A 22,979-nucleotide genomic window follows, 5' to 3' on the forward strand; every position below is an offset into this window, starting at 1 on the left:
CTGGATACCCCCAAATTCACATTTGGCATTGCAAATTCTTAAAGGTTTCCAGTCATTTTTAGGAGCAAATACCTCCAAATAATTGATTAATGATTTTCTTTATTTCATGGGACAATTTCTTTTATAAATACTTTGTTTAAATTTTAGATTGTATTTTTTCTCTTTACTTAATTTTAAAATGATGAATCCAGTTTTTAATTAGCTGTTATTCCAAGCTATCATGCTTTAGCTATGTCAACAGCATTTATTTGTACTAATGCTAATATTTCCATCAAAATTTGCCTGCAGAGCATATATAGTTCTATTTTAAAATGCCAATACTTGAGATATATTGTATGAAGCTATTGTCAGCTTCTCTATTTCAAAATGCAATCAGCATATAACTATATTGATATCAGATAATATTTGTTTTTTAAATATATTGATGTATGATAAAGATGAACTAATTTGTGAATGCATATGTGCGTGTGGTTACTTTTTATAATGTGAAATAATGAATTATGAATTTATTAAAAATAAAACATAGGCTAATGCAGTACCTGTATATTTGTGAAGAAAGTTTTAAATCATTTTTCTGCAATATTTGCTCTATAATTAAAAGGTAAGAAACAGTCGTTTATTTAATAACAAGTAAGAGAAGGAATACCATAGTCAAGATTATCCAGTTTGAAGATTTTTCAAGCCTTATCTAAAGTCAAGATTATCCAGTTTGAAGATTATCCAAGCCTTATCTTCTCCTTTTCCCATCCAGTACCTGCTTTTTGGCCATTTTAGTGATTCTAAATGCTCCTAGAAGGTTTGCAGTTGAAATAAAATTGAGCAGTCAGTCGTATTATGGTGTCAGTAATAAAGATCTGGTGGAGGAGAATATAGAAAGTGCTGGCAGACTGAAGTTTGGGACTCTCTGTGGATTTCATTTATCCACATTGCCCATGTGTCTTAACGTCCATAACGTAGACTCTAATATACCAATCTCTAGAAGAGGACTTTTGAAAATCTGTAATGGGGTGGTATCTAAGATCCATAAGCTTTCTCTGAAATCTTGCTCTTTAGTCAGCTTTTATTCAGTCAACAAGAACAGAAATCAAGAAGTTAGGTGCATTATTTGACTTCCTTGGTAACCAAGGAAGTCAAATAATGCACCTAACTTATTTCTTCCTTATTCTTTTTGGCTTGAGTTGGAATTTTACATTGGAAGTAAAAGTTGTAATATTACCTCAATGACCTGTTACTAATTCAGATATAGTATATTTGTTGCCCACTTTTTAAAATGACGTTTGATTCAATTCAACAAAGATATTTTAAGTACTTTCTGAGTGCAAAGCAACATGTGGTAACTCAGCACTAGATATTGGAGCAAAGTACTTAAACATAACACCTACAAAGCCTTTTCCCATGTTTGGTTCCATTAAATCTTGAAATTTTTTTAAGAAAAAAAAAAGCAATCTGTTTATATCTTTCAGGAAGTGATGTTAAAATTCTGAGAGATCACTGTGAAACCTCTTAAATTTAGATTAAGGTTTCCCAGGGGTATACAATGAAACGTTGACAGTGTTTCTGTCACTGACAGTGATGGAGAACAGGATCAATTACTGCCTTAAATAATAATGTATTAATTATATCAGACTCAATATACAGTTGCTGTACTTTGGGGAATTCTCCCCACACCGTATCTATATGGGTTCAACCACATTCATTTCTGTTAAGTGGTATTCTGTTCTCTTAGGCAGTTCCTTTTCTGGTCTTTACTTTCTTAAAAGAAAGATGTGAAATATGCTTTTGTCATTTGAAGTAATGCCCAACACAGGGCAACATGTAGAAAGGTGGGTATTTAGATATGTTATATTTGGGAGCTTAAGGTGGTAGATTTGTATAAGGGAGAATAAATTCAAGGGGGAAGTCCTAGGCTGAGAGTAGGAATGTTGTACATTAGACTGACTTGAAATCTGAGAATAGACTGGCATGCAAATTAGAAGCAACAAAGCTGAATTAGGAGCATTTTGGTAGTGTTGTCTAATATTCAATAGCTTCATATTAGCATTACTATGAGTTTCTGAATTCAGTTTCAATTTCATTTTGTCTATGTTTGATTTTTCTTCCACTAGAAAAGCATTCTGAAGATTCATTGGTAACAGATGGTGTCTTTGCTTTATATTGACTTTTTTTGTTTGTTGTTTTTTGTGAGGCAATTGGGGTTAAGTGACTTGCCCAGGGTCACACAGCTAGTAAGTGTCAAGTGTCTGAGGCCGGATTTGAACTCAGGTCCTCCTGACTGCAGGGCCGGTGCTCTATCCGTTGCGCCACCTAGCTGCCCCTATATTGACTTTTTTAAAAAATCATAAATTAACATCATCTGTGTTGTATATTTATTCTGTTAAACATTTCAATTGCTCTTGGGCTACACTGGCCTGCAGGTGGAGAGTTTGACAGCTCTGGTTTACATGATCTCTTGGCCTTTTTAAAAACATATATTGAAATCATAGTCTATCATGGAGATACAGCACATGAATGAGGTGTTATAGCCTGAAATTCTAGTGGAAGGCATCCAGAAATTTTTTTATTGTTGTTGTATTGGTGTAAAATATCTTGAAGGGTGTTAGGCATTCAACTGAAAAGTGATGTCTTTTTTGCCACCTACCACACATGTGACTTTGAACCTTCCTCATCTCTAAAATAGGGGGGTTGGATGAGACTGTCTCTTAGGTCCCTTCCAACTCAAAACTCTATGATCCTATAATTTTTTTTTATCAAATTAAAATAGAATAAAATGGTTTACTGATATTTAGACTAATCTCTCTATTCCTTGCTTTGCTGTTTTCCAAAAAATAAATTCAACTAACTTGGACACAAGCAAACCACTCACCAAAATCAATGGGAATTAATTAGTGGCAAGATTCTATATGGAGGTATAAATCCATTTCAATTCAACAAACATTTATCCAATGTTGTATCCCTGCCATCATAGTGTCTTATGTGTGATCATTACCAATTCACATTATTGGCATACAAAGAACATCTTGTAGTTGCCTCCCAATTTAAATCACTGAACAAAATGAACAAATAAGCAATTCATTTTCAGTCGGTTTTAAATATTCAAAATGAAACAAAAATGGTTGAATACATTTATAATGCATATTAAAGCATATAATCAAAAGAGCACGGAAATTAATTAATCCCCTTAATGAGTTACTCAACATTTTCCTGAAGGAATAAAAGAGCTTATTCCTTTTCATTTTTGTTTTCATTATCATCTTGTGTATATTTCTGCTTTGTTGGCTTTTTTTTTTTTTACAAGTAATTGGGGGAAGCAGAAACACTGCTTGATTTTTTTTTTTTTGGTAAAGTTTGTTGGAAGGAGTTTATTAGTCACTAATTACTGTAGCTTGGTGTAATGTAGAGAGACCTGGACAGGAAGACAGGAGACTATAGTCCTGGTTGTATCATTGACTACTTATGTGACCTTGGGCAGGTCATTTCACTGTAGTTTCACAATCTAAAATGGTAAGTACGGACTAGGTAATTTGAAAGGACCCATCAAGCCATAATATTCTGTGATTCTATCACTATTCTCTTAAATTTGCTTGAAAAACATCACAATTGAGCTGACATCACTGATCCAGATGCAGTGCTGATTAGTGTATAACTACAATTACTTCTTTCCCTCATTTTAGCCACCAGTGAGTGACACTCTAATGGTTTATAAGGAGACAATTTATTTGGTACTAGAAGAATAGAGATGCTAATTTTAAGGAAAAACTTTCTTAAGGGGCCGTTCCTTCCAAACTCTATCTTTCAGACAGTGCTCTAATATGTCTGTCATATTAAGCTCTGAATTGTAGGCAACAGCATAAGACTCCACTTGAGGCATCAAGCCCTGTTGTCAAACTAATCATAGTGCCATGGTTTAGTGGCTGAAAACTCGGGTTAAAATATGAGGCAAAAAGCATGAAGACTTTCCTAAAGTAAATAGTATTTTCATAAAATCATCTTTATTCCCAGCAGATTTCCACATGAACCCAGAACTACAACCAAAACTAACACGGGATGAGGACAACCCTCTTCCCGCCTCACCTCTATCTTACGTATTCTCATATGTACCTTTGGTAGTATAAGACATTTTACATGTCATGAATTATAGAAGAGATGGGTTGACCACCCTGCCCAGGAAGAGCAGACTTTTAGATGTCTCTTCGTAGATCATGAAGTGGAATGGATGGTCTACTCTGATGATTGGAGGCATCGAGTAGGCAATAATTTCTGACATTGTTCCAGCTGCTGCTTCAGTTCCTCTCTCATTGACTTCAATTACTGTTCTCTGCGTAATCTATGGATAGAAATGAAATAATATGTCAATAGCAACAAACCAGGCAGACAGCACAAAGTTGTCCCCGAGGGAAAGGTTTTTCTCTCCTGAATTCTTTTGCTGACTGCCTTAGAATTTCCCCCCCTGATTTCAGCCTTATCACCAAGGGGTACAGCATATCCCTCACACCTTGAGAGGGCCATAGTCCAAATGAAACTAGGGTTAACTTTCTGCTATATATTGTGAAATCTGTGTTGTCTCTAGAGTTTCTCAAATCCTAGCAATTTAGGTCAAGGCAAAGAAAGGGTGAAGGAAGCCTAAGTGGAGATTTCTCTCTGGGGCCTGGACTGGATCCCAGCAGAAAGGATACTTTGGAGGAAAGGGAGCAGGTCCCAGCTGACCCGTGATTTGAATTCTCACCCTTCAAATCTTCTGAGCTAACAGGAACTCCTGAGGAATCAGGGACCTTACTGGCCTCTTATATCTCCTCTTGAGTAAATACATCTCATGGGATCTTTGAGGTTGAAAGAAGTTGGAAGTTATCCAATTCCTTGTCTGAGGGATTTGTATCCTTCCATGACATCCCAGAAAGGTAGTCATCTAGCCACTTCCTGGAGATTTCCAGTAATGAAGAACTGTGTCCCTCCAGAGGTTGGCAATTTCATATTCAGACAGCTCTACTTGATAAGAAGTTATTTCTGATACTGAGCTGGAACTTCTATCCAGTGATAATAGTAGATTACTAGTCCGACTCCCCCACCCCGAAGAGAAATTAATCCAGGAAATGGAATTGATTTACAGGTTTGTTTTTAGATAAATTGAAAATAACTTTAATATTAGTTTAGTTCTAGGGCACACACAGGCCAGAGCCCTTCTTCTAGTACATACTTGATCCATACATGTATGTGTGAATGTATTCTTAGGTTGGCTAATTTGATGCCTAGCAAGGGGCACCAGAGCCTCCCAGTTCATTGCAATACTATCTATAGATACAGACATATAATACATGTATACACATATACATATGTATACATATATATATGTGTGTGTGTGTGTGTGTGTGTGTGTGTGTGTGGACACACACTCATAAAGTCTCATAACAAAAACTCCTTTGCTGTTTAGACCTCACGTACTTTGAATCTCTTCTCTACTAGGTTTAATGTAGGTATCACATTGCAGCCCCTGAATATTTTTTGTATGCATATTTGCTGAAGTTTACAATGTGACACTTGTTCATCTAACAACTCACAACTTACCTTAGACACTTTCAGATTCCTTGCTGGACCCGAGAGTTCACTCAGATCGGCCTTGGGTGAGAATATCGCTCTTATTCCCATCTGCTTAAGGAGTTCTTGTATCTCATACTTCTGATCTAGCTTGAACTTTGGAAAGAAAACGTCCATTTTTCTATGGCACAAGAATAGACAATATCATGTAAAATAGACACAAGGCATTCTCTTTGGCAGCAAAACATATCCTATTTTAAAAAAAAAGATTTCTGTTGGAGAGGTTATTTCAAGTGCTACTCCTTCTTACAAAGTGGCCTAGTCCAGAGAAAATGCCATTAGCTCTAAAAGCATATGATAAAACATAACTTGAACTTAAATCAGCCAGTTATTTTCCTTGAACAAGCCAGGAATACTCCACCAAAAAAAACTCTGCTTATTGGGTTATGGAGATGGCTCTGAATTTTTTTTACCTACTTTTTTTTTTTTTGGCTAGGCATTGAAGGTTAAGTGACTTGCCCCGGGTAACACAGCTAGCTGCCTTCTTTTAAAAAGAAAGTTTTATTGCTTTCTTTGGTGTTGTTTTTTTTTTTAAATGCCACAATAATTCTGCATTATACTGCTTGCCCCTAGCAATGAATACAGTGGAATGCATTCTTTCCTTACCTCTCACTTGGAAGAATTGCTGATTACTTTCAAAGTGCTATGAAGCTCAAATGCTACCTCTCACCTAGTCATTAGTCCTTTTTTCTTCTTGAAATCTCTTTGTATTATTTTATTTCTTTTTTTTTTTTTGAGCAGGGCAATGAGGGTTAAGTGACTTGCCCAAGGTCACACAGCTAGTAAGTGTCTGAGACCAGATTTGAACTCAGGTCCTCCTGAATCCAGGGCTGATTCTTTATCCACTGCACCACCTAGCTGCCCCTATTATTTTATAATAATAGCCAGCATTTATATTCCACTTTAAGGTTGCAAAGTGTTTTGTAAATATCTGATTTTATCCTCACAATAGCACTAGGAAGTAGGTGCTATTTTTGCCCCCATTTTAAAGTTGAAGAAACTGAGGAAAATAGGGGATAAATGACTTGACTAGAATCATATAACTAGTAAGTATCTGAGGTCATATTTGAACTCAGGTCTTCCTGATTCCAGGTTCGTTATGTGTAATATTGGAATATAACAATCCCTACTTGCTAGGATTTTGAGTGCCTAATGAGGAAATATACGTAAAGCATTTTGTAAACCTTAGAGTGTTATATAAATATTAGCTTCTGTTTATCTCCAGGGCCAAGATTTAACCCTTTGTTCTCCAAGGCTAGTCCAACAGGACAGAAGCTTCTGGTAGTTCCTAAGAAAAGTGGAAAAGATTCCATAGATCTTTGTGTTTACTCTCTAGGACCGGATTGGTTCAGTGAGGGGTTTGGCAATTACTAAAACTGGTTCTTAACCTTGGGTCCTTGAACTTGTTGGTTTGGTTTTTTAAATTTTATAATTTTGATAACTGCATTTCAGTATAATTGGCTTCCTCTGTAATCCTATCTATTTTGTTTTATGAATTTATAGACATTTTTGAGGAGCTAGCTACATGACACAATAGATAGGGAGGGCACTGGGCCTGGAATCAGAAAAACCCGAGTTCCAAACTAGCCTCAGGTACTTATTAGTCTGACCCTGGGCAAGTCACTTAACTTCTCTGTTTCTTCATCAGTAAAATGGGATCAATAATAATACCTACCTCCCAGGGCTATCATGAGGATGAAGTAAGAAATTTGCAAAGTGCTTAGTGTGTACTTGTCACACAATACGAGCTACATAAACACTTATTCATCTGTCATGACTTCATCATTAGACTGTCAAAAGAGTCCCTACCCCCCAAAGAGGTCCATGCATTAAAAGGTTGACTACCACCTTTCAGCTACAACATTTTATAGAACTCTCAACTAAGACATTGGAGGATGTGATTGGTGTGTGTCAATGGAGGTAATCTCTACACTGATGAAATAAATGATTTCCATGTTTTCTTGAAATATTAAGTGATCACATTCCCCTCAGTGGCAAAAGAATGCCACTGTTCTGCCCATCTTTACCCCTAAAAAGGAAGGAGAAAGGCACAAACAGTTATTAAGCACCCACTATGTGCTAGGCATTATGTTAAGCACTTTACAAATATCATCTCATTTGATCCCTTAAAAGAACAAGCCCTTGGGGACAGCTAGGTGGCATAAAGCACCAGCCCTGTGTTAAAGGCTAAAATGCTAGCTAGTCTGTCTAAAATATCTAATGAGTGGTCACCAATAAATTATAAGCTCTAGCAAGAGTTAGGCTTTTAAGCATTTATTAAGGAAAATAAGAATTTGGTAAAGAGAGAAGGAAAGGCCTACATTCATCTATCTATTAAAGGAAGAGCGCATTTCTAGCTCCCCTCTCCACCAGAGTCCCCAGGAAAGAACCCCACTCGGAGTGCCAGGCTCCCCCCTTCTTCTTCCCACAAGCAGGCGTCACTTCCTGACGCCAAAGAAAAGACTCCTGGTCTTGCCCTCAAAGACCTTCACTTCATGGCAGAGCTTTTCTACAGTAAGTCTCCAGCAGGTGGCGTCATTCCAATCGGTACACCTGGATTCAGGAAGACCTGAGCTCAAATCTGGCCTCAGATACTTGACACTTACTAGCTGTGTGACCCTGGGCAAGTCATTTAACCCTCATTGCCCCATCCCACCCCCCCAAAAAGAGAACAAGTCCTACCCTACTGACTCCCTCACACCTCCCCCATCTCTCCAAGTAGCGTGTTACTATAGAATAAAGGTAGCAAGGTTGTGATAGCAAGAGCCCTGCCCTGGGAGTCAAAATACCTGAGGTCAGCTCCTGACTCAAACACCACCCCCTCCAGAAAGCCTTTCCTGATCCTTCCTATTGGTAGCTTTTCCCCCTCGGACTTCACATACCACTTTGTTTTGCACATCATTAATTCATGCCTCACATATTATAGTATGATATAGTTGGAATCATGTCTTTTCTAATCTTTGTGTCTCATGTGGGGCCTACATCAGTGCTTTGCACATAGTAGGTATTTATTTTCTATTGTATTGAAATGAGTAGTACCTGGTTTCCATGTTGCTGATCCATTTGTCCACCAGCTCTACAGTTAGGTAGTCTTCAATGGCAAAGTAATCCCCCATTTTATCCCCAAGGACCACTAACATGCTTGCATTTCCCCGGTAGGGTAATTTGAGGACATGGCAACGTAAGTTCCTATCAAAGGTTGAAGCAAACTTTTCAGACCTATACATCATAGGCACCTTGGTGGTTCTGTATTTGTCCAGGTGGAAGGTTTCAACTTCAGTGAAAAGAGGATCAAATGCAGATAGCCATTTACCTAAGGAGGTAAAGAAAGGAAGAAAAATGGTGGGTTGAGAAAACTGCTGACAAAGCAAGTCTTTTTCATGATGAAATCTTCAAAAGTGAGGGGCACTAGTCCTTCTCTTTAGGGCCAACATTAACATTAGGAAGATATGCTAATTCCACAGAAGATTAATCAGGAAGGAAGAAAACAAACATTTAATAAACACCTACTATGTGCTGGGCACTGTGCTTCAGTGTTTCACAAATATTGTCTCATTTGATCCTCCCAACAACCCTGGTAGATGCTATTATCCCCATTTTTACAGTTGAGGAAATTGAGGCAGTCAGAGGATAAACTCGGGTCCTCCTGGCTCAAGGTGCAGTGCTCTAATCACTGTGCTACGTAACCACCTCTATCAGGCCAAGCAAATAACATGTCCACAAGGCCAAGACACTGCATTCTTCTCCTTTGGTGAAAAAGCCCAGGCTATAGTATAGGTTTTATCAAAGGCCACCAGTTAAGAGCTGTGTGGAGAGATGCTGTGTTGTGTGGCAAAAACCACTGACCTTGGAGTTAGAATACCTGCAAATAACTCTACCTCCCTTACTCATGCTGCCTACCTCACAGGGCAATTGTGAGGGAAGTTTAAGGTGTAAAGTGCTAACAAAATGTGAATTATTGTTGTTATTTTATGAAACTCCAGAAAATAGGTCGTGTTGACTGCTAGAGTTTTTTTGAGCTCCATGAGTTGCTATTTTCACCATTGTTCATTCTCTAGTATTTCAGCTACATGGCCTTGAATTCAATACCCCTATATCCAACTATCCATCATTCAATGTACAGTTAGAAAAGGGTGGTTATTATTTAGACTTGCCTTTTGAGATGATTTGCTGCCCCTCAGCCTCCCTTCCAAAGGAATATTGAGAAAGTTTTATGTCTTTTAAGAGAAAAATATATTGAAAGACTGAGTGGGGAAAGATAATTATTGGCTCCGGAGTCAGACGTGGGTCCAAGGCCTGGTTCTGTCATTTGTCATCTGTGAGACCTTAGGTAAGACACTGAACTGAGGCTGAGTTTCTTCATCTTTAAAATGTTTTCACCACCTGCCTCACAGAAATGTAGTGAGGAAAACATTTTGTAGAATGCAGGCTACTATAGACATTAGTTTTCTAGCAACTCAGTGTCCTGAACATAGTATATACTTAATGAACTCTAGCAAAATTGAACTGAAACATGAATGATTAGCTAAAAATTAGGCCAAGGAGTCCATGGATATTTCATTCTATCTATGCCACCCCTTTTTGCAGGGATTTAGTTCCCAGTCTTTGACATCTCTAGAGGTGTTAGCCTTGTTTCACACCAGGGATGGTCAAGTTGGCTCTGGAGCAAAGGGTTTCTTTATTGACAGACACCCACAAAACCAAAAAATGGCTTCATAAAACACTAAGGATCATTACAATAATGTATGCAAAGATAGCATAATCCTCCCTAGGTTCTATGGCTTGGGTAATTTTCATCAATTACTGCCAATGAACTAGCACCATTCTTGGGTGTCTTTTCCCAATGCCTTCCTCTGCCTCAGTGTAAGATGTAGGCAGGACTGGCTCTTTTTAAAATTTTTATTTTTTGTTTTTTTGTGGGGCAATGGGGGTTAAATGACTTGCCCAGGGTCACACAGCTAGTAAGTGTCAAGTGTCTGAGGTTGGATATGAACTCACGTCCTCCTGAATCCAGGGCCAGTGCTTTATCCACTGCACCACCTAGCTGCCCCCAGGACTGGCTCTTAAACCTACATCCAGCCTTTGTTGTGGTACACAAATTAGAGTTGGCTGAATATGGATGAAAAGGAAGAAAAGACAAAAAAGTATATTTCTTAGGAAGAATGTATCATTTTTAGGTAACACAGATACGTACCATTAAATAGGATGTAATCCACAAGAATTAATTTAGCTTCCGTGTTAACATTATCAAAGAGCTTGGGAATTTTCCCCTTAGTCTCCTTGTTCACATAATGATTCATGAAACTCTTGGCCTGTGTAACATTGTGGAAATTCACAGGTACATACTCCATGTCAAAATATTGCTTGGACAAATTGACGAACGTCTCTTTGATATCAAAATCCTTGTGGATAAAAGCAAAACTCCCTTTCAATAAAGCCAGCTCCTGGTTTAGGGAGATGTTGTCTTTGAGCTCCTTGAAGAGAGAAGGCAAGAAAGTTGTCTGTGTACCACTTAGATCCTGCAAGTCCAGGCCCTCCAAGATTTGGGATCGGGTCTGCCCTCTGGCTGCCAACAATAAAGTATTCATGGCAAAGGAAAGGCAGAAAGGAGAGAAAACTATGTTGCCATCGTGTTTCATAGCTATTTTCCGGAACAGGTTGAACCCAAAGTTGGCATTCTTTTCTAAGAGTTTCTCCCTATCCAATACTGGCTGAGGCTGCTCCTCCTCCTCAGCTGATGTTGAGGTGTCTTTCCCCTGGGGATGTTTGTCTCCATCCGTTTTCTTGTGGTTAAGGAGGGTGTGATTCCTCAAAACCTCCAGGTCTGTTTCCATCTTCCCTGGTCCCCAGTCCTTAGCAGTGCCCAATACCATCCACACTTCCGCCAGGAAGAGGATAAGGAAGAAGGCTGTTTTCATAGCGTTGGTTTTGGAGGCCGAGTGAATGTATTTCTTAACAACCAAAAGTTGGGTAAAGAGGGAAAAAGATGTTTTTTAAAGCCATTCATTTAAAAAAATATTTATCTCTGTGCTAAGGTGAATTACTGCTTAGGAGGTTGAGCCTTGTTCTGCTGTGGGAGAAAATCACTTAAGGCCATAGGATTTAGAACTGAAAGGGGATTTAGAGATCATTTAGCCCAGAAGTGACAGATACAGATAGGCCCCATGCAGCAGTAACACTACTGAGTGCTTGAGAACCAGATTAAAACGTAATTGGGAAATATTGAACTAAATAAAATGCAGTTTGACTTAGATGATGTTAATATGTGGTTTTCTAAGTCAATATGTGACTCTCAGAGATCCTTACATATGGTTTAGTGAACCCCCCCCCCAATTTCTGATATGTTATCACTTATCTAGCCCATCCCTTTCATCTTGCAGAAGACAAATCTGAAGCCCAGGAGAAATAGAACAACTAGTTTAAGGTTATGCAGGGAGTAAGTAGCAAGAGCCAGAAATCAAACTCAGGTGCTCTGAGCCCCAACCCAGGATACCTGTTTGCCAGACTGGGCTCCCTACCATGTGGATTAAAAAACATCTGGTAGAGTTTGATTGTTTTTGTTGTTGTTGAGTCATTTTTTGGCAAAGATAGTGGAGCGGTTTGCCATTTCCTTCTCCAGCTTATGTTATAGATGAGGTTAAGAGACTTACCCCGAATCACACAGCTAGTAAGTATCTGAGGCCAGATTGGATCTCAGGAAGATGAGTCATCTTCCTGATTCCAAGCCCTATCCACCATGCCACTTAGCTGCCTGTTTAATTGTTATAAATAGTTAAACCTCGATGAGCCAGAATCTAATTTACCAGAACCTCCAAATAACTGGATTTTTGTTTTGCCCTCCTTGAAGAAAATGAGGCAGCCATGGTATAGTAAGAAGCACAATGGACCAAGAAACAAGAAAGAGACCTGGGGTTTCAGCCTGGCTCTGCTACTAATTGTATATGTGGCCTTAAATGAGAAGGGACAGAGGTCAAGCTGTACAAGGGAAAGGAAGTGGAGACATCTGTTGTAAATGATGTTTTCAAGGAGTTTAGCTAAAAAAGGGAGGAAAGCTATGATGTGATAGATAGTTGGCTGGATAGCTCACGTGAGGGTTTTTTAAAAAGGGAATAGACCTGGGCATACTTATAGGCAGTGGGGAATGTGCCAGTTGATGGGGAAAGATTGAAAGTAAGTGAGATAGCTGTGTGACCCTGGGCAAGTCACTTAACCCTCATTGCCCCTCAAAAAAAGTGAGATAATGGGAGACAAAGGACACCATCTGCCAAAGAAGACGGAATGGGATAGGATCACTTGTGCATGCAGAGGGATTTGCCCTGGCAAGGAGAAGAGCCACCTCTTCATATAAGATAGACTAATAATAATATTTACACAGCACTTTAAGTTTTACAAAGCATTTTATAAATATTATCCCATTTGATTGTCACAATAAGGGAGCAGCTAGGTGGCACAGTGGATAAAGCATTGGTCCTGGATTCAGGAGGACCTGAGTTCAAATTTGGCCTCAGACACTTGACACTTACTAGCTGTGTGACCCTGGGCAAGTCACTTAACCCTCATTGCCCTGCAAAAAAAATTGATTATGACAATAGTCCTGGGAGCTAGGTGCTACTATCCTCATTTTCCAGTTGAGGTTAAGTGATTTGCCCAGGGTCATACAGCTAGTAAGTATCTAAGGCAGGATTTAAATTCAGGTCAATTGCTTGTAGTGGGTAGAGTCCTGTAATTGGAGTCAGGAAGTTCTGGGTTTGAATCCTACCTCTAGTACTTTCTAGCTATGTGCCCTTGAGCAAAGTCACTTAACTTCCAGCCTCAACCTGTAAACTGGGGATAATAAATCTGTAGCATTTAATTCCCAGGGTCGTGAAGATGAAATGAGATAATGTAAGGTTCATTTTTTAAAAAATAAAGAATATGTAAATGTCAGCTTTTTATTATTGTTGTTATCATATGGAACAAGGATAAAACTTGTTCTGTTAGACCACAAGAGGATAGACCTAGGAGCAGTGGGTGGAATTCAAAGACACTTTTTCTGCCTCAGGAAAGAAAAGCTTCCTAATAATTGGAGCTGTCCAGCAATGGAATCCCCTATTTCATGGGGAATATAAATTCCTCATCCCTAAAACTGTTTAAGCAGAGATTTGTTGGTGATGTTGAAGACCAGATTCATGACTTGGGGTGAGGGTTGGATTTGTTGACCTCTGAGAGCTCTTCTGAGTTGGAAATTCTATTATTCTACTTCACAGGGTTGTTCTAAGGAAAGTACTTTGTAACAATAAAGTGCTACATTTTGTGAGCTTGGTGTGTGTGTGTGTGTGTGTGTGTGTATACTCATAATTTCATATGGGAAACTCCTAATGTGGAAACCTCCCACCAAGGCAGATCAACAACACCCCTGTAACTTACAGTCTTAGAATTTTTACTGGGGCAATGAGAAGTTTCAGATTTTTCCCAGGGTCACGGCTGACCAAAACATTTTGTCTCTTAACCAAAGTTACTACTAATGCTAATACACAGTGGATAAAGCACTGGCCCTGGATTCAGGAGGGCCTGAGTTCAACTCCAGACTCAGACACTTCACACTTACTAGCTGTGTGACCCTGAGCAAGTCACTTAACCCCCATTTCCTGACCAAAAAAAAAAAAAAAAAAGCAAAACTACTAATGCTAATAAAAATAATAAAATAAAAATATAAAATAAAATCTACAAAAATCACTAAAGTCCTACTCATAAAAAACCTGGAAATACTTACACGAACTGATGCAAAGTGATATGAGCAGAACCAGGAAAACATTGTACACAGTAACAGCAACATTGTATGATGATCAACTATGAATAATGTAGCTATTCTCACAATGCAATGATCTAAGACAATTCTGAAGGACTTAAAATAAAAAATAGCATCCTTATGCAGAGAAAAAACTGATGGAATTTAAATGCAGATAGAAGCATACTATTTTCACTTTGTGAGTGTGTGTTTTCTTTTGGTCTGTTTCTTCTTTTACAACATGACTAATATGGAATATGTTTTACATGATTGTACATATATAACCTATATCAAATTGCTTACAGTCTTAGAGAGAGGGGAGGTGAGGGAGAGAGAAAATTTGGCATTCAAAATTTTTTTTAAATGAATGTTAAAATTTGTCTTTACATGTGATTAGAAAAAATACCATTAAAAATTAAAAGTAAAACATTTCAATTTTACATTAAAAAAAATAAAGTCCCACTTATAGCAGGGTGCATGACTCTGGATTCTTGAAGATTATGCCAGCAGAGAACAAGATTGAACAGGGTTTTAAGTGTAATCCTAATGATGCACCAAATGTTTGTTTTCTGAGGAACAACCCAGCTAAGTTGGTGACAGGGTCAATGTTTGAGCCACAGAAACTTTTGGAAACTCTCTGCCAGGTTGAAGAAGGCTTTCAATCTGTGTCAGTGAAGGGAGTACACATATCAAGGACATCATGGATGCTTGAGGCATTGAAGTATGAAATTCACAAGCAAACAAGTTTGTCACTGTAACTCAGCTTTAAAAACACATGCCAGGTGGGGAAGCTAGATGGCGCAGTGGATAAAGCACCGGCCCTGGATTCAGGAGTACCTGAGTTCAAATCCAGCCTCAGACATTTGGCACTTGCTAGCTGTGTGACCCTGGGCAAGTCACTTAGCCCCCATTGCCCCCACACACACAAAAAAAACCCCAACTCATGCCAGGTTCCCAAGAGGCTCAGTCTGGTTTCATCTACACTGTGGTACAGTGAGAGTCTTTATAATGATGACACCCAGGGTCCAAGCACTAAAAAGAGAATCAATTATGTTTGACTCTAATCTTGTGGTCTAGTCATTTCAGTCATTATTATAATTGTTATTATAATGTCCTCTTCAGGACATTATTTTGGGTTTTCTTAGCAAAGGTACTGGAATGGTTTGCCATTTCCTTCTCTGGATCATTTTGCAGATGAGGAAACTAAGGCAAATAAAGGTTAAGTGACTTACCCAGGGTCACACAGCCAGCATATGTCTGAGGTTGGATTTGAAGTCAGGTCTTCTTGACTCTCCACCTGACGCTCTATCCATTGTGAAACCTAACTGCCTGTTAATTCCATTAACTAGACCGCTTTTAACTAAAAGTTAAAAAGGCTCAAATATTTTGGAAAGAGCACCAACCCTCCAGAAAACCCAATTAAACAGAGCACCCTATTTCATAAGTGTCCTAGTAAGTTTCAAAGTAATATCAATACTGGCCCATTAGTGAATCTATCCAATCCCAACAAAACATTAAAATCTGTTTCTGAAACCTAGTGATTGCCATCACCAGGTTTACAATATTCCACATTTCCCAACAGAAAGAAAAACTCTGACATATTGACTTATAAGCACCACTAGTGAATAAATATTGGGGGGTATTATAACTTCTTTCACCCTTTTGTAATCCCAGCAGACAGATGCAGCAGCATCTGGGGAGAGCACAATGAGACCAGTTCTGACATGAATTTGCCTCCTGCTTCTTGGCTTATTTCTTTCTCAAAGTCAGTTTCCCCACCTGTAAATGAGGGATTTAGACTAGATAATCTCTGAGCCCCTTCTAAATGTTCTAATAATAACTGGCAGAAACGATAGGTACAGGTGATAGGGAACGATATAGCTATGGGGCATTTAAGGTTTGCCGAATATATAACGCATTTAATTTGAGCCTGGCAACCCTGTGAAGTTCATGTTATAGATGGAGAAACTGAAACTTAGAGATATTAAATGGCTTGCCAGTAGTCCCATGTCTAGCAATGTAAGAGGCAGGATTTAGATCTGTCCGAATCTTCCTGACTTCTATTCCAACACTGTCTGTTAGCCTGTTTTGTTTTGTTTGGGGTTTGTTTGTTTGTTTTGCAGGGCAATGAGGGTTAAGTGACTTGCCCAGGGTCACACAGCTAGTAAGTGTCAAGTGTCTGAGGCTGGATTTGAACTCAGGTCGTCCTGAATCCAGGGCCGGTGCTTTATCCACTGCACCACCTAGCTGCCTCCATTGACTTTTGTAATAAGCTAAGTTTCCTTCCAGTCCTTACCTTCAGCATTCTATGTTCTATGGTCCCTCCCCATTCTAAAGTCTTCAATCAGAGATTCCAAGAAGCCCAAGCAGCTTAAAGTTTAGATTGCTCTGTCCAAAGAGTTCACAACTTCATTACTGTCATTACTGAAAAGGTCAGCAGGTCTAGGCTTCAACAACCTTTTTTGGACTCCCTGTAGGCCTCCCAACCTTACCCCCTCTCCCCCACTCCCAATTCTGTGAAAACTTGGTGGAGACTTTGTATAATTTCTATGTTTCAGCCAAACTCAAGACTGTTTACAAAATCTACCACAGATTTGTGAGACAAGTGATGGGGCAGCTAGCACAATGGTTAGAGCACTGATCTTGGACTCAGGAAGACACATCTTCCTGAGTTCCAATCCAGCCTCACTAGCTGGTCATTATCAAATCAATCTTACTAGCTGTATGACACTGGGCAAGTCACTTAACCCTGTTTGCCTCAGTTTCCTCATCTGTCAAATGAGCTAGGGAAGGAAATGGCAAAACCACTCTAGTATCTCTGCCAAGAAAATCTGAGATGGGATCACAAAGAGTTGGACACAACTGAAACTACCCAACAACAACAAAGACAAGTGACAGGTTGTGATGGTTGAAAGGTATGTTGATTCAATGACCTATTGTTCCCAACCCTGCTTGTCAGTCAGTGTTGGGGGAGGCTCTTTTGGGGAAAGCAACAACTGAGCCTGCAGTTTTTTGCATTACCTGCTCTTTGTCACGTACCCCTGCCTGCAAATTGTCATGTAATTGTCACCTTAGGGAGGAACAAGGTTACAAGGATACAAGGATACAAGGGCCCAACTCCCTTTATGGACATGGACCTATTTAAATTGTCTTTATCTAATTACAGAAGTTACCAATAAAAGCTGGCCCATCTTGAAGTCATTTGTTGATCTTCATTGATTATCCCAACAATGTGATAATCCCAACAATGTGATAATCCCAACCTTGACATACTTGTAAAAAAAAAAAACCTTCTAATTCTCTTTGTCCTGAGTTTTGCCTTGTTAATCAGGGTAAAAGCCCAAAGAATTTTCCTTTCAACAGTGGCCTTCACTCTATTTACATACATCAAGAAGAACATAAATACGGCCAAATTATGAGGGCATCAGAATTTTACTTTCCAGTCCCCTTTAGATTCTTCCTTCCCTCTTTTTACTTACTCCCTTCCTTAGGTCAAGGACCCCCAGCCTGTCTTCTGTCTAGCCTGGCCCTCCCCATAGCAATAGCCTGAGCCTCTCCATCCTCAAGATTTGTCCCTTCAAACCAACACATAGACCTTTCCCCCCTTGGATCCTAGATACGTGAATGGTCAATCTGATAAACTTTTCAGCCCTAAGATTTTAATGGATGATAGTGACTCAAGCTTGAAGCTTAACATAAAAAAAAAAAATTTAAGATCTTGGTGACTGGTCCCATCACTTCCTGGCAAACAGAGGGGAAACAAATGGAAGCAGTGTCAGATTTTATATTCTTAGGCTCAAAGATCACTCTAGATTGGCAACTGCAGCCATGAAATTAAAGGACACTTACTCTTTGGGAGGAAAGCTATGGTGAATCTGGACAGCATACTAAAAAGCAGAGACATTACCTTTCCAGTAGCAATATATGACTGTGAGAGTCAGAATATAAGGAAAACTGAGTACTACAGAACTGATGCTTTCAAACTAGTGCTGGAGAAGACTTTTGTGGGTCCCTTGGACAGCAAGGAGATCAAATTAGTCAATGCTTATAGAACTTAAACCAGGCTCTTCACTAGAAGGTCAAATACTGAAGCTGGAACTTAAATGCTTTGACCACATAATGAGAAGACAGGACTCATTGGAAAAGACTCTGATGTTGGGGAAGACCAGAGGAAAAAGAGAAAGGGGATAGCAGAGGATGAGATGGATAGATAATGTCATGGAAGGGGGCAGCTAGGTGGTGCAGTAGATAAAGCACCGGCCCTGGATTCAGGAGGACTTGAGTTCAAATCTGGTCTCAGACATTTTGACACTTAATAGCTGTGTGACCCTGGGCAAGTCACTTAACCCTCATTGCCCTGCAAAAAAAAAAAAAAAAAAGATAATGTCATGGAAACAAGCATGAATTTGAACAGACTTTGAGAGAAAGTGAAGGATAGAAGGACCTGGTATGCTGTGGTCCATAGGGTCATGAAGAGTTGGACATGACTGAACGACTGAATAAAAACAATTAAAAATGTCTCAAGGTGATACTTCTCCCTCACAGGGAGAAAGCAAATGTGGTTTAATTAAAAGGGCATTGAATGAGATTCAGAAGACCTGGGTTAAGTTCAAGATCTGCCCATTACCAATAGTGTGACCATAGGCAAGTGCTATAAATTCTCTGAGCTTCAATCAATTTACTCATCTGTAAAATGAGATGTTCATAGTGCCTACCTCCAGTGAAATTTTGTATCTAAAGTTCTTTTAAAGTCCTAAAGCTCTATTATTATTTGCAAACTGCAGCACCTTATACAGATACAAGAGTTTATCATTCTAGGTAATATTTCTATTTTAACAGAGATGTTTTGCTTTGCAGATACTAGCTGTGTAACCCTGGGCAATTCATTTAACCCTGTTTGCCTCAGTTTCCTCATTTGTCAAATGAGCTAGAGAAGAAAATAGCAAGCCGGTCCAGTATTTTTGCCAAGAAAACCTCAAAAGGAGGTTATGAAGAGTTGAACATGACTTAAAAAAACCACTGAATAATAACAACTTTGCAAGAGAGGCGGGGGGGTGGGGGGGATTCCAGGCCCTGAGGCAGCCTATTTGGGAGGGAGGGTTATGGATTTCTCTCATATCACATACAAATACAGTTTGATTGCATACTTACAATACATAGTGTTATGATTCACCTAGAAGATTCGAGGGGGGGGGGCGGTGCTGGGGGAGTGATAGCAGAAATGTTTGCTGTGGGTCAACCTTGCTACAGCTATGATTGAGCCTCATGTTGCCAATTGTTTCATATGCCAGGATTTATAAAATTACTCCTTTAGAGAACCAAATGATACCCCAGCATGCACAGAATTTTATAAGTTATTCCTTTAAGAAACGTGCAAGGGGCAGCTGTATATGGCACAGTGGATGAAGTCCTAGAGTCATGAAGACTTGAGTTCAAATCTGGCCTAAGATCCTTACTAGCTGTGTGACCTCGGGCAAGTCACTTCACCCCAATTGCCTCCCAGAAAAATGTGCAGTACTTAGTGAATTTATATGTGGGGAGGGAGTAGGATCTAGACCTATGATGTCATCAGTGTATGGAATTCCTACTTCTTTCCAAGGATGCAAACTCATCTGTAACATAAGAGAGTTACCTGGGAGCACTGAGGGTTGAAATATCATAGTGATGCTAGAGCTAGAAAGGGACCTCACAGGACATTTAGTCCAACCCTCCATTCCTGATTATATAAATGAGAAAACTGAGCCTCAGACAAATCACCCAGTAAGTGATGGTCCTCTTATCCAAATCTAGCCCTCACCACTGTAACTCAGCTAATATGTGTTAGAGGAAGAATTTGAACCCAGGTCCTCCTGATTCTAGAGCACCCCTCTATTCACTAGGTCAGATTACCTCTCAAGATTCAGTAAGTTACATATATGTAAGATAGAGACGATAATACCTGAAGTACTTACTTCAAAGAGTCCTTGGGAGGGTGAAAAGAGATAATGTATGTAAAACACTTTGAAAAACTTAAAGCATTGAGTCCACAAAATTCATGGCTACTCTTCTGTATTACCATTTAGAAGAAGTAATTTACTAGGCAGCTTGGCACAGTGAATAGAGAAACAGCCTTGGAGTCAGAAGAACTGAGTTCAAGTCCTACTTCAGACACATACTAGCTGTGTGAATGGAGATAAATCACTCAAGCCCTCAGTGGTCCCAAGAAAATCTCTAAGACCATAAGCTGAATGAAGAGAAGTTGCAGATCTACAATGGCAGAGGGAGTTCCCTATTACAACTTAAATCAATGAGCATTTATTAAGTACCTACAATGTGCCAGGCACTGTGCTAGGTATTAGAGAATCAAAGAAAAGCAAAAATAATCCCAGATCTCCAGGAACTCACAGTCTAATGGAGGAGCTCATGGTCTAATGAAATCATAGAAGAAAGGCAGGAAGGAAGAGAGAGAGGAAGTGAGGGAATGAATGAATGAAAGAAAGAAAGAGGAAGGGAGGGAAAGAAAAAGAGGAAGGAAGGTAAGAAGGAAGGAAGGGAGAGAAAAAAAGAAAGAGGAAAGAAGGAAGGAAAAAGAAAGGGAGAAAGAAAAGAGAGGAAGGAAGAGAGAAAAAAGAGAGGAAGAAAGAAAGAAGAGAAAGAAGGAATGAACAAAGGAAGGGAGGGAGGGAGAGAGAAAAAAAATCATTAAGTAACACCTTTGAGTCAGAAAGGATTAATCCTTACACTGTATTACCTGGTTTAAAACTCTGGGTGCATTTGCCTTATTGTGTTTGAGGTGCCTTCCTTCTTGAATCTCAGTCTCTGTCTCTGTGTCTGTCTCTTTCTCTCTCGTTTTTAGATATACTTGAAATTTGGGATTAGGAAATAAACAGCATGGCCTAGTGAACAGAAAGTTAGTTTTGGAGTCAGGAAGATCTGAGCTCCAGAATTGCCTCTGATACATCCTAGATATGTGACCATGAGCAATTCACTTAACTACTAAGGTTCTAAGAGATAGAGGAGTTGTGAGTCTACACTATGGAGAGATTTTTCCATACTGAGAGTTCCCTGTACTGATGAAATCACAGATCCAGCCAGACTCTCTCCTCTTAAGTCACCCAAATTGAGATGCTAGTTGGATGGTGTCCTTGCAAAGGCTTAAAGGCTCCCTCCCTTCCCCCGTGTCCAACCACCTCCCACACTCTTCCAGGAGGCTTATTTTGCTTAAAGGACCCTTGTTTTCCTCTCTAAGACTCTAAGTTTGTTTAAATTCTCCAATTATGAAAAATCTAAAGGTTGGGAGCTCTGTTTGGAAGGGGCCTTAGCTGACCAAAAGGAGACCTTTCCACCACCACCACCACCAGCAGCAACAACAAGAATCAGATTTCCAGAAGAGATCACAGAACATCTCCCATTAGCTATTCCCAGCTAAGATATGACAGGGCATTTTCTCCCCACCCCCCCAATATAGACATTTAAAATTTTTTCTCTTGAAACAGCAAGATCTTACCAACTCAGCAGTTCTCCTGTTACCCTTCTGATGATGTTCTTCCATTCAAAGTTAAAGTTAAAAGGTTAAGGTTTGAAGCTGAAAGCCTTCAGCAAATATTTGCTATTCCAAAGTGTGGGGATCTGATTGGGCTGTTACTAATTAACTTCCGGGATGAATTATAGGAAAACGGGAGGCCAGGAGCAGGACTGACCTCCCATATGTGTGAAACAGGCCATCCCTTTCATCTGCAGTACATTGAGATTCCCCAGAATCAAGAAGCCTTCCCCACCCAAATCCTCCCAAGTTTGCTAGCAAGGGTCTGAACTTGTACCATGAACATTATTCCTTCATCTTAAGATTCTAAAGTGTCCTGGGGCTGGGGGAATACTCTGAGATGTTATTAGATGATATCAGAGCTGAAAAGGACCACCCTCACTTTATATATAAAGAAACTGGAGGCCAGAGAGTGATTTGCCCATCATTTGTTGTTGTTCAGTCTTTTTTCAGTCATGTCCAATTCTTCATTTGGAGTTTTCTTGGCCAAGATTCTCAAGTAGTTTGGTATTTCCTTCTCCAGCTCATTTTATAGATGAGGAAACTGAGGCAAACAGAAATGAGTGACTTACCCAGGGTCCCATAGCTAGTAAGTGTCTGATGCCAGATTTGAGTCAGGAAGAGGGGTCTTCCTGATTCTAGGTCCAGAACTCTATCCACTGTGCCACCTAGCTGCCCATTATTATAGATAATAAGTAATAGAGCTGGAATTCTGACCTGGCTCCTCTACATCCAGTTCTAGGGTTCTCTTTATTATACCATGCTACCTCTCCAGAAGGTCTGAGGAAACAGATGGAGAAAAGGGAAAGCTCCTAAGGAGAGAAAATGGAGACTGAGGAAAGTCCAAAGAAAAACTCCATGATTTTTCTAAAGGATTCTGGATCACAGAATCTTAGATTGTTAGATTGTTAGAGTTATATAGGACATCATGGATCATCTAACCCAACACCCATTTTATAGAGGGAAAGTGAAGTGTGATTTGCCTCACTTCTTCACAAGAGACCAGAGCAAAGGAAGAGAGAATGAGGGGTGATGAAGTGTGAAGGGCGGAAGCATGTTCATGCTCAGTGGCCTCTTGTAAAATAGAGGGATACAGTCTTC

General features: G+C 39.5%; 1 protein-coding gene across 1 annotated transcript; it reads right to left on the reverse strand.

The window, feature by feature from the left end:
• Positions 1–3,972: 3,972 nt before the first annotated feature.
• Positions 3,973–21,946, reverse strand: SERPINA10 (serpin family A member 10). The gene is made up of 5 exons (XM_043989767.1): positions 21,843–21,946; positions 10,784–11,540; positions 8,629–8,902; positions 5,560–5,710; positions 3,973–4,324 (listed from the first exon to the last, which is right to left on the reverse strand). Exons 1-5 carry the CDS (start codon positions 21,885–21,887, stop codon positions 4,133–4,135), a joined length of 1,419 nt encoding a protein of 472 aa, XP_043845702.1. The 5' UTR covers positions 21,888–21,946; the 3' UTR covers positions 3,973–4,132.
• Positions 21,947–22,979: the final 1,033 nt, after the last annotated feature.

Source organism: Dromiciops gliroides, chromosome 2, assembly GCF_019393635.1.
Source record: "Dromiciops gliroides isolate mDroGli1 chromosome 2, mDroGli1.pri, whole genome shotgun sequence".
Taxonomy (NCBI): domain Eukaryota; kingdom Metazoa; phylum Chordata; class Mammalia; order Microbiotheria; family Microbiotheriidae; genus Dromiciops; species Dromiciops gliroides.